Consider the following 13,022-nt stretch of genomic DNA (forward strand, 5'->3'; position numbering starts at 1 on the left):
TCATCTCCCGCCTCGACTACTGCAACGCACTGCTCGCTGGCCTCCCGGCCACTGCCACTAAGCCTCTTCAACTCATTCAGAACGCAGCGGCCCGCCTGATCTCAAACCTACCGAAGTCGGCCCATGTCACCCCACTTCTTAGGGACCTGCACTGGCTCCCCATTGCTGCACGAATCCGCTTCAAGGCCCTCGACTTAGCATACCGTGCGGCAAAGGGAACCGCTCCCGCCTACCTCCGGTCAATGGTCTCTAACTACACACCCTCAAGACCCCTACGCTCTGCATCTTCTGGCCGCCTCAGACCTACTCCTATCCAAGCTCCCGGAGGGTCATCAAAGAGAAGTCGCCTATTCTCAGTCCTTGCCCCACAATGGTGGAATGAACTACCCACCCCAGTTAGGACAGCCGAAACCCGTCAAATCTTTCGCCGTCGACTAAAGACGCACTTCTTCAACCATTATCTGAATAAAAAAAAATATATAAAATAAATAAATAAATAAAAAGATCTAACCCTAACTAACCTTACTTGTCCTAATAAACTAACCTACAGTGTAGCACTCAACACTTTGATGAACATTGTTACTCAGCTGATAGAGTTGTGCCCTTCCTGATGACTTGTCGTACAGAACTTGTAATGTAATGTATATGTAATGTAATCGCCCTTTACTGAAATATTCTGGCATACACAAAAACATTGTAATTTTTCGGCCTATTTATGAATAGTTTTCAAATAAACGCTAGATTATCGATAGTATATGTGTACTTATGCACGCTATAGAAGCGGGCTGAAATATCGATTCTCTCATTTCCTGATCTCGCACACACACACACACACGCATAGGGCAAACGCTGATATATCTGTGAAAACAGCTCTGATTATCCTAAGACTGGTAAAATAAATTCCTTACCTCAGATCAGATGTTATCCAAAAAGATTATTCCAATTCCTGATCGCCATTCCAAATATCGATCGCGTTTATTGATTCAGCGTTGGGTACTGTAAATACATAATCCACACGTTTTCCGGGCCGGCAATCACAATGGATTCTTCAGTTGGCTTGACGGAAAAGTAAAATGAGGAAACTGCCCCCCCCCCCCCCTTCATCAGTCTAAAGTAATGGGGTGCAGTTACACAGGGAGATACGATAGGGGGCGGTATCTTCCAAATTGAGCTCAGAGAGACTCTGTAGCACTAACCTGAGGCTCGATTGATGAAATATGAATTCAAATCGCCAATAAAAATAAATACGACAAACAAACGCTATATAGCGTTGGCGGGCACTCAGCGGTCGGCATGAACTAACGACAAAACGCGTGGCTGGCATTGAAAGTGTTAAGGTGAGCCGTGTAATCGGATGGGTTAAGGTTAGGTTTAAGGGGCTAAGTAAGGAATATTGCAGCTGGAATTTAGTTAATAGTCCTCACAAGTTTAGATAGGAATGCATGCTAACCTTTGTACTGTCTTTAACTAGCATGCACTCTGCTACTAAGGGATCTACCTTGCCTATATTACTACCTACTTTGCTAGTATGTCTATACTAATATGCACTCAAGATTGTAGCACTCAAGTTCAACACTGTTTGATGAACAATGTTACTGACCCTTAGCTGCCAGAGTTGTACCCTTCCTGCTGACTTGTTGTACAGAACGTGTAAGTCGCTTTGGATGAAAGTGTTTCAGCTCCATGACTAGATGTAAATGTGATGCATGTGTGTGTGTGTGTGTATGTGTGTGTGTGTGTCTATCTCTCTCTGTGTGTGTGTGTGTGTGTGTGTGTGTGTGTGTGTGTGTGTGTGTGTGTGTGTGTGTGTGTGTGTGTGTGTGTGTGTGTGTGTGTGTGTGTGTGTGTGTGTGTGTGTGTGTGTGTGTGTGTGTGTGTGTGTGTGTGTGTGTGTGTGTGCGTGCGTTCATGCTTGTGCGGATGCGTATATGTCCTTAGACATCGACAACAGTGGCTATGTGAGCGACTACGAGCTCCAGGAGCTGTTCCGAGAGGCCAGCTTCTGCATGCCAGGGTACCGCGTGCGGGAGATCGTGGAGACCTTCATCGCTGGAGACACCAACAAGGACGAGAAGATCAGCTTCGAGGAATTTGTCTCAGTAAGACTCCATACTTAGATTAGATTAGATTAGATTCAAATGTATTGTCATCATACAGTCCAAACGAAAATAAGTTTGGCATCCGACCAGAGTGAAAATATAACAGTAAAGTGCAATAGCAATATACAACGTACAGGTGATTAAACTGGGTATAAAATATATAGATTAGTACTACTGAGTGTAGTGCTAATCAGATGTATGTACTGAGTTGTATTATAATATGTACAGTGGTACAGGTGTAAAAGACAGTATGGTAGTAAGTCATACTGTCCAGCAGCGTAACTAGTAAGTGTAGGATATGTACAGATATAGATATAGTATCTATCTACAGATATGCAAAAGACTATGTGCAGGTAAATACAGGTGTGGATAGATATATATGTGGTGAGAATGTATATACAGCATTTGTACATGCTATGATACAAAGCTAAGCTATTTGCAGGTGTATAAGTAAGTATATAGAGGGATTATATGCAGTAGCATTTAAATGCATATACAGTAGCATTTAAAAAAGAAAAAATTATAAATAAAAAAGACAAACGTACACGTACAACCTCTTAGAAAACGCACATAGACTCAACCGTTCCATGTGTGTGTGTGTGTGTGTGGTTGAGTCTACATGGTACTGTTTCAAATCCTCAGAAATCGTAGTTAATGCGTCTTTAAACCTGACGCAGAGTTCCTGAACTTCAGTCACACTGGCTACTGGCCGCCGAGAGCCGTAAGAGCCTCTAAACATTCCGACAAATCTGAAAGGGTTAAACCTGGTACACACGGTTGAGGAATTCACCATGAGTAAGGATGTACTCAGTCGGATGTAGACTTAGTTAACACAGGTTTATTTAGCTCAAACAGAGTATCAAGTACAACTAGGTGGAGAGTTATTGCTGGACGACTCCAGGAGAGACACAGGCCTAGTATATCCCCCGAAAGAGCTCATAGAATCCAGTAAAACCTAGGTCTTTATAGTAGAGAGAAAGGGATTGTGTGTAGGATGGGCCAGGTATTGGGTTGGAGGGCCAGGTATTGGGTTGGAGGGCCAGGTATTGGGTTGGAGGGCCAGGTATTGGGTTGAAGGGCCAGGTATTGGGTTGAAGGGGAGCTAGGAGGGGGAGGGGTGAGTTAGATGGAGGAGGAGGAGGGGGTTGACATGGGTTGGGGAGGGCTGGAGAAGGTTGAAAGGGGGGGGGGTGAGAGACAAAGGTCTATAAATGGGGAGGGTAGACAGGTTGGAGAGGTGTGGGGGAATAATAAGAATGGGAGGGAGGAGGGGATCATTATTATTATTATTATTATTATTATTATTATACACATAAGATGGAAAGGCAACATGTTAGCTTTATGGAACATATTTATAAAAATGCCAGAGAGTCGAGTTGCTAGGAACATTTTCAACCGGGATGTAACTGTAAAAGGCGCATGGGCAAGTGAGATAGACGACACCCTCAGTGAAATTGGAGCATCTGACCTTTTCCAGAATGTAAATACTGTTAACATCTCCTTGGTTAAGGAAGCCTAATTGTCTAATATACATCAGATTAAATGGTCACAGGAAATACTACATAAACCAAAACTAGGAACATTTAGTACGATCAAAAGTTGTTATAGAAATGAAAAATATGTGTGTGCTCCATTATCAAAAAGACGAAGGTCATTGTGTGCCCAGCTCCGCTCTGGGATTTGCCCCCTGCACCTCGAGACAGACGTTACCGGGGGGGTCACAGAAGAGGAGCGGATCTGTATTTACTGTGGTATCGATATTGAGAATGAGTTTCATTTTATGTTTTATTGTCCACTATAAAAGTTATTTGACAGGTGTAAAAACCTTGAGTTAATGTGGTTTAGTGATGCAGATAGATTAAAATGGATTTTTGATCACAGGGTTTTTGCACTTGCTGAATATTTAGAGAAAGCTTGGGATAAACGCACGGAAATAACATATGTGATGTATTTTGGCCTCTGATGATGTGCATGGTGTAGTGTAGAAACTATGGGAAGTGATTGTTACGTTCAATTGTTGTTTTTGGTGTTTTATAATCCCGTAAGGGATGGGTCGTCGGACATGACACGAAAATAAAATGTCATTCATTCATTCATTCATTCATTCATTCATTCACTCACTCACTCACTCACTCACTCACTCACTCACTCACTCACTCACTCACTCACTCACTCACACACACACACACACACACACACACACACACACACTCACTCACTCACTCACTCACTCACTCACTCACTCACTCACTCACTCACTCACTCACTCACTCACTCACTCACTCACTCACTCACTCACTCACTCACTCACTCACTCACTCACTCACTCACTCACTCACTCACTCACTCACTCACTCACTCACACACACACACACACACACACACACACACACACACACACACACACACACACACACACACACACACACACACACACACACACACACACACACACACACACACACACACACACACACACACACACACACACACACACACACACGCTGTTCCATGTGCAGATCTACCAGGAGCTGAAGAGTAAAGAGTTCAGTGAGACGTTCAGGAAAACCATCGCCAGGCGGCACGGGATCCGCTCCTTCGGAGGAACGTCAGGCATCTCCAGTGAAGGAACACAGCATTCCTACTCCGGTGAGAGACCTAACCCGTGTGTGTGTGTGTCTGTGTGCGTGTGCGTGCACGCGCGTGTGTGTGTGCGTGTGTGAGTGTGTTTCAGAGCTGAGGCTATAGCTCTCTTTTGACTCAAGAGAAAATCCCATTCATTGCTAACGATAGACATTTAAATTTTTTTTTATCCACTTTTTCTCCTTATTTTTCTATTTTTCTCCCATCCCAATTTCGCCTCGCCAATTCTCCCTTCAATTCTCCCCTCCCCTGTCTCGAACGTTGCTAGACCATGCCTCCCACTGGTCGGCTGCAGTGAGGACCAAGCCTTGCATCACGTGTCCCCTCCGGTACACGAGGAGGCAGCTGTCGCATCTTTTCACCTGTACAGCGCGACCTCTCAGTGGCGAGGAGTAACGCGTGGGAGGCTTACGCTGCCCCCGATGCTTCCTGATTCTGCTGTACAGGCGCACCAACCGACCTGTAGGAGTTGCTGTCCACAACGTCCAATCCCCACCCACCAGCTTTCCCACCCCTAACACTGCCAATTGTGTTAGTATGAACGACCAGCCAAGCTGGTAGCAACGCTGAGAGCTGGGCTCGAACCCAGCATCTCCTGCGTTAGTGGCGAGCGCCTTGCCCACTGCGCCACTTAGACATTTCAATCTGGTTTTATTTTTACATTTGGAATCAAATCCGCTCCCTGAGCAGACAGAGTGAGGTGAGAGTGTGTCGACGCGGCCCAGCTGTTCCTGTTACCGTGTGCATCTCGTATTCACACATGAGCACATATGGATGAAAATATGTAATACCTGACATAACTGTCCTAGTTTTCAACCATGCTCTAATGTGTGTGTGTGTGTGTGTGTGTGTGTGTGTGTGTGTGTGTGTGTGTGTGTGTGTGTGTGTGTGTGTGTGTGTGTGTGTGTGTGTGTGTGTGTGTGTGTGTGCGTATGTGTGTGTGTGCTATTGTATCTGTTAACCCACATTTGAAACATCATCTGTGTCAATATTGTATGTGTACGATGGGTGCTGCACAGTAACAAATGTAATTGAATGACTCCCAATGAGCTAATTGCACTGTTCGTGTTTATGTCCTTAATGTACTTTGTATTTATGTGGACATAAATAAAGCATTTCAAATGTGTGTGTGTGTGTGTGTGTGTGTGTGTGTGTGTGTGTGTGTGTGTGTGTGTGTGTGTGTGTGTGTGTGTGTGTGTGTGTGTGTGTGTGTGTGTGTGTGTGTGTGTGTGTGTGTGTGTGTGTGTGTGTGTGTGTGTGTGTGTGTGTGTGTGTGTGTGTGTGTGTGTGTGTGTGTGTGTGTGTGTGTGTGTTAGATGAGGAGAAGGTGGCGTTCGTTAACTGGATCAACAAGGCTTTGGCCAAAGACCCAGACTGCACTCATCTGCTGCCCATGAACCCAGAGAACCCAGACTCTCTCTTCACCTCCGTCAGAGATGGAATCCTGCTCTGGTAACTCACACCGTACATGTACACAACTACACACTGGACACGTACACAACTACACACCGTGCATGTACACAACTACACACTGTACACGTACACAACTACACGTTATGGTTTGATACATAATCGTTAATCCTCTCTTATCAGTGGGAATGAATTCTCTCTGGGCGTCGCCCGGGGTAGGAGGAGCGTGGAGCAGGTTCAACATGGAGGCTTCATGCTGTGACTCACCCCCTCATATAGAGACAGACACGCCTCACTCATTCACTCATTCATTCACTCATTCACTCGTTCACTCATTCACTCATATAGCCAATGTACTTGGCCATTGTCTCTCACTCACTCACTCACTCACTCACTCACTCACTCACTCACTCACTCACTCAATCGCTCGCTCACTCACTCACTCACTCACTCACTCAATCGCTCACTCACTCACTCACTCACTCACTCAATCGCTCACTCACTCACTCAATCATTCACTCGCTCACTCACTCACTCAATCGTTCACTCACTCACACACTCGCTCACTCACTCACTCAATCGTTCACTCACTCACACACTCACTCAATCGTTCACTCAATCGTTCACTCACTCACACACTCACTCACACACTCACTCAATCATTCACTCAATCGTTCACTCACTCACACACTCACTCAATCGTTCACTCAATCGTTCACTCATTCACACACACACTCACACACTCACTCACTCACTCACTCACTCACTCACTCACTCACTCACTCACTCACTCACTCACTCACTCACTCACTCATTTGTTCTCTTTTCAGTAAAATGATCAATCTGTCTCAGCCAGACACTATTGACGAGAGAGTCATCAACACCAAGAAATGCACCACCTTCACCATGACGGTCAGTATGTTAGTCTACATCAGTCTGTTAGCCTCCATCAGTCTACATCAGTCTGTTAGCCTCCATCAGTCTACATCAGTCTGTTAGTCTACATCAGTCTACATCAGTCTGTTAGTCTACATCAGTCTGTTAGTCTACATCAGTCTGTTAGTCTACATCAGTGGTTCAGTCTTAGTTTACATCAAACTGTTAGCCTCCATCAGTCTTTTTAGGATGGGGGAGGTGTGTAGGTGTGTTTGTTTACATTTTCTATTTAAATGCAATAAACAAATGTATATATAAAAAAAGGTATATACAGTATATATATATAATATGGTGTATATATAGCATAAACTGAAGTTACAGAACAGAGAGACATTCATTCTCATTGAATGTCTCTTTTGTAGGAGAACCTGGTCCTGGCCCTGAACTCAGCCTCGGCTATCGGCTGCACGGTGGTGAACATCGACGCCCACGACCTCATGGCAGGGAAACCCCACCTGGTGCTGGGGCTGCTCTGGCAGATCATCAAGATCGGCCTCTTCGCCGACATCGAGATCAGCAGGAACGAAGGTCAGCAGCAACACACACTCAAGGCTGATTTAATTTCATTCATTGGTCATATCATATATTTCTGTGGAGCCCAACAAATGAACTACCACCGTGGAGGGCCTCTATGCGCCGAGGGCGCCCAGGATGCCCATTATGGTAGATCCGGGCCTGCACACACTGACCACTCCTTAGTGACTTCTGTTTTCACCGTCACCACGTAGCTGACCACTCCTTAGTGACTTCTGTTTTCACTGTCACCTTGTAGCTGACCACTCCTTAGTGACTTCTGTTTTCACTGTCACCTTGTAGCTGACCACTCCTTAGTGACTTCTGTTTTCACTGTCACCTTGTAGCTGACCACTCCTTAGTGACTTCTGTTTTCACTCTCACCTTGTAGCTGACCACTCCTTCTGTTTTCACTGTCACCTTGTAGCTGACCACTCCTTCTGTTTTCACTGTCACCTTGTAGCTGACCACTCCTTCTGTTTTCACTGTCACCTTGTAGCTGACCACTCCTTCTGTTTTCACTGTCACCTTGTAGCTGACCACTCCTTCTGTTTTCACTGTCACCTTGTAGCTGACCACTCCTTCTGTTTTCACTGTCACCTTGTAGCTGACCACTCCTTAGTGTCAGAACCTGTGTAACAGTTTGGATTTAAATGCAGAGAAGCAAGCTGAGGCAGATATTGACACCAACAGTCCTCCCAGGTGTCAGGCTCCTCATTCACTTTCATTCATTTTGAGGACCTAGATGTTATACTTCACTACAATATAAACACGTTACGTTTGTTAACTGGATCAACAAGGCTTTGGTCTGTTCCTCAAAACGAATGGAAGTGAAGTGACACCTGGGAGGAATGGTGGTGTTGACAGAGGACGACAGGGACAGCCGTATGGTGACTATTTTACTTGTAGATGCACTTACATGAAAACCCACGGTAGACAACTCGAGAGGCTCTACAGGAAGTCTGGTCTCGTTGCCCACCGTGAGGCCTCCAACGACCATATACAGTCTTACAAAGAAGCTCTAACCCGGACCAAAACATCATACCACGCCAACCTCATCGCCAACCATCAACACAATCCCAGACTGCTGTTCTCCACCATTGACCGGCTACTCCGCCCCCTTGCGCCCCCCTCCCCCCCCCCCCCCCCCCATTACTGAAGCCTCTGACCTATGCTCCAAGTTTCAGGACTTTTTTCAGGCCAAAGTGGACAACAGCTACAGTCAGCTTCAGCCCCCCCCCCCCCCTCCTCCTCCTCACCTCCTACACCCGTTGTCAAAAAGACACCCACCCAGCCAGCATGCCCCCCCCTCTCCTTCTTCTCCCCTGTGGATTCTGATCATGTTACTGAGTTGGTCACCAAATCCAAAGCCTCCACCTGTTCCCTTGACCCCCTTCCCACAACCCTCATCAAGTCATGTCTCCCTGTTCTGTCCCCCATCATGGGTAACATTATTAACACCTCCTTAGCGTCTGGCACTGTACCCTCCAGTCTCAAAATGGCTGCAGTCACCCCCATCCTGAAAAAACAAGGTTTGGACCCGGATGAACTCAACAACTACCGGCCGATCTCCAACCTTCCTTTCCTCAGTAAGATCTTGGAAAGAGCAGTTGCCGCCCAACTCCACCAACACATGTCCAACCATGAGCTCTATGAACCCCTTCAATCAAATCACAGCACAGAGACTGCCCTAATTAAAATCACCAACGACCTCCTCATTTCAGCTGACTCTGGACACATCAACATTCAAATTTTTCTCAACCTGTCTGCTGCATTTGATACAGTCTGCCACACTACCCTTCTGGACCTCATGTCTGACTACCTCAGCATCACCGGCACAGCTCTCTCCTGGCTCCAGTCATATCTCTCAAACAGGAAACAGTTTATCACCATCAACAACTCCAGATCCCCCCTGCCCCAGTCAACCAAGGAGTACCTCAAGGTTCTGTCCTTGGCCCCTTCCTTTTCATAATTTACATGCTTCCCCTTGGCCAGATCATCCGCCAACATGGCCTCAACTTCCACTGCTACGCTGACGACACTCAGCTCTATCTCTACACCAAACCCTCCACACAGCTCCCTCCCCAGTCCCTGTTGAACTGCCTGCACAACCTCAAAACCTGGATGTCATCAAACCGTCTCAAACTCAACAGTAACAAAACAGAGCTCATGGTTGTGGCTTCCAAGGCACTGCTCAGGAAGTATTGGGGATCTAGTCCTCACCATCGATGGCTGCTCCATTCTCCCCTCCTCAGAAGTCCGTAACCTAGGTGTCATTCTGGACTCCACACTCTCATTTATCCCCCATATCAAATCTGTCACTAAATCAGCCTTTTTTCACCTCAAGAACATTTCAAGACTCTGGCCCTCACTAGCAACCGGGTAGCACAGCGGACTAAGCGTCTGTCTACCACCGCAGAGACACTGGTATCGAATCCGGCTGTCAGCGGTGCCTCCGGCTTGGCCGGTCGTCATACTGGCACAATTGGCAGTGTCAGCGGGAGGGAAGCCGGTGGGTGGTAATCTGGTCGTTGTAAACAGCGACTCCTACAGGTCGGTCAGGGCGCCTGCACAGCGAGGGAGGGAAATGGTGAAGGTAGTGTAACCTCCCACCCATTACACTTCACCAATGAGAGTCCTCGCTGCCAGGTGAAAAGAGGCTGCTGGCTGTCTCCTATGTATCGGAGGAAGCATGTGATAGACTTCAAGGCTCCCTAGACCGACCAGTGGGGGGCACATGCGCGCAACGACCAGGAAGGGGAGGGGGGAATTGGCATAACGACTAAATTGGGATGGGAGGAAAATACCGAAAAATAGGAGGAGAAAAAGTGGGCAAAAAAAAAAGACTGGCCCTCACTTACAGACTCTGTGGCTGAGACCCTCATCCACGCCTTCATCACCTCCAGTTTAGACTATTGTAATGGAGTCCTATCCGGGGTGACCCACAAAGCCCTGGATAGGCTCCAGTACGTTCAGAACTCTGCCGCCAGGGTTCTCACCCGCACCAAACCCTGGCAGCACATCACCCCCACCCTCATTCACCTTCACTGGCTTCCCGTAAAATCACTTGTCACCTTCAAGATCCTCCTGCTCACATGTAAACCCCTACACACCACCGCCCCTCAATACCTATCCGACCTTCTCCACACCTACACCCCTCCCGGAATCTTCGCTCCTCTGACACAGGCTTACTCACCATACCACAAGCCAGGTTGCGGACCATTGGGACAGGGCTTTTAGTGTCGCTGCCCCCAACCTTTGGAACTCCCTTCCCTCCCCATGGACATCCGAAATGCAAACTCACTCGCCCACTTTAAAAACCTGCTGAAAACCCACCTCTTCACCCAGGCATAATATGGTCTCTGATGCTCCTTAGCATCCTATCTCATTATGTTTGTTCTATTTTGTTTTGTTCTGTTGTTGTTCTGTTCTGTTTGCTCTGTTCTGTTTTTGTAATTTGTTTCTTAGTTTTAGGCCACCGTTATCCTCTCCCCCCTTCCCCCTTTTATTGTAAAGCACCTTGAGTATGTGAAAGGTGCTATATAAATCCAAGCCATTATTATTATTATTATTATTATTATTATTATTATTATTATTATTATTATTATTATTATTATTATTATTATTATTATTATTACATAGAGGAAAGTTTCAAGTCTCAAGTTTTGTTTTATTTGTCACATAAGGTACACATGTGCATGATAGTGAAATGCTTGGTTCTGTATGAGCCTCCTAAGACTGAGTGCTTCATACAGTAAAAAAGAAAAGTTAAAAAGTAAGTAAGAGTAAAGACCAACACTATACAAAATATACAATATACAAAACTAAAATGTACAAAATGCAAGAAGAAAATGCAAAATGCAAAAACGAGGTAGAAGAATCCTTTAGGAATAAATAGATAACATATGGTGTAATGTTAAAGTGTCTAAAGTGAATGTTAAAGTGTGAATGTTTAAATTGAGTGTGTGCACGTGGATCACTGTGCAATGAATATAACGAGAAACTTGACGAGTTCTACTACAGTGAAATATCACTTTAACCCTTTCACTGCCGCACTACCAAACGGTTAACCCTTTTCACTGAGACAACACACAGAAGGTTAACCCTTTCACTGCCACACGGCGGCCGGTTAACCCTTTCACTGCCACACTACAGAAGGTTAACCCTTTACTATCACATAGTAAAGGGTTAACCTTCAGTGAAAGGGTTAAATATCCCTCTTCTCTCCCGTGTGCCTGTAGCCCTGATTGGTTAAATCCCTCCTCTCTCCCGTTTGCCTGTAGCCCTGATTGGTTAAATCCCTCCTCTCTCCCGTGTGCCTGTAGCCCTGATTGGTTAAATCCCTCCTCTCTCCCGTGTGCCTGTAGCCCTGATTGGTTAAATCCCTCCTCTCTCCCGTGTGCCTGTAGCCCTGATTGGTTAAATCCCTCTTCTCTCCCGTGTGCCTGTAGCCCTGATTGGTTAAATCCATCTTCTCTCCCATGTGCCTGTAGCCCTGATTGGTCTGCTGTTAGAGGGAGAGCAGCTGGACCATCTCGTGTCCATCTCTCCTGAGGAGCTGCTGCTCCGCTGGGTCAACCTGCACCTCGAGCAGGCCGGAACACAGCCCATCAGCAACTTCAGTGAAGACATCAAGGTGCCCGCCCACACACACACACACACACGCACACGCACGCACACGCACACGCACACACACACACACACACGCACACAACACACATGTACAGACATCTGCATAAGCATCATCACACACTCACCGTACACGCCCACACAGTGTAACCTCTTTGCACAATACCGCTCAATTGCACAGCCCTGCTACATTCTATTCCACTGTATTTTTATTTAGTGTATATACTCTACTACATCCTGCACAATTGTACAGCCCTGTCCTATATTATATTATATATTGTATTTTTATTCTAATTTAGTTTTATATATTCCATTTTATTTTATTCTACTTTAATTGTCTGTTAATGTCGCACCAAACGACCCAAAACAAATTCCTTGTATGTGCACACTCACTTGGCAATAAAGACCTTTCTGATTTTGATTCTGATTCTGATTCTGCCGGTATAGGACTCGCGGGCCTACTTCTACCTGTTGGACCAGATCTCTCCCAAAGGAGAAGACCACGAAGAGATGATGGTGGACATCGATATGAGCGGCCTCAACGTGAGTCCGCTGTCGTCTCGCGTCTGTGAATGAGAACGTGAAACTAGATAGATGAGGAGCAATGTAATTAATGAAAATAAATGAACACACGCAGACACACACTCATGATAGAGGACTTTAGCTTTCAGTAGGGCTATAACTTTGAGTAGGACTATAGCTTTCAGTAGGACTATAGCTTTTAGTAGGACTATAGCTTTCAGTAGGACTATAGCTTTCAGTAGGGCTATAACATTCAGTAGGACTATAGCT

At 45.9% G+C, this 13,022-nt stretch overlaps 1 protein-coding gene across 1 annotated transcript in view; it reads left to right on the plus strand.

Annotated features, from left to right (window-relative positions):
• LOC311247574 (plastin-1-like) overlaps positions 1-12,773 on the plus strand; it is a gene marked incomplete at both ends in the record, with an annotated part of 14,426 nt that extends 1,653 nt beyond the window's left edge. Inside the window, 7 exons of the mRNA XM_084338607.1 lie at positions 1,939-2,099; positions 4,619-4,748; positions 6,059-6,194; positions 6,983-7,064; positions 7,451-7,616; positions 12,095-12,237; positions 12,678-12,773. Of these exons, the coding sequence (XP_084194733.1) occupies positions 1,939-2,099; positions 4,619-4,748; positions 6,059-6,194; positions 6,983-7,064; positions 7,451-7,616; positions 12,095-12,237; positions 12,678-12,773 (914 nt within the window). The remainder of the gene's footprint in view (positions 1-1,938; positions 2,100-4,618; positions 4,749-6,058; positions 6,195-6,982; positions 7,065-7,450; positions 7,617-12,094; positions 12,238-12,677) is intronic.
• Between the last annotated feature and the right edge of the window lie 249 nt (positions 12,774-13,022).

Source organism: Notolepis coatsorum (assembly GCF_963971535.1).
Source record: "Notolepis coatsorum genome assembly, contig: SCAFFOLD_1460, whole genome shotgun sequence".
Lineage (NCBI taxonomy): Eukaryota > Metazoa > Chordata > Actinopteri > Aulopiformes > Paralepididae > Notolepis > Notolepis coatsorum.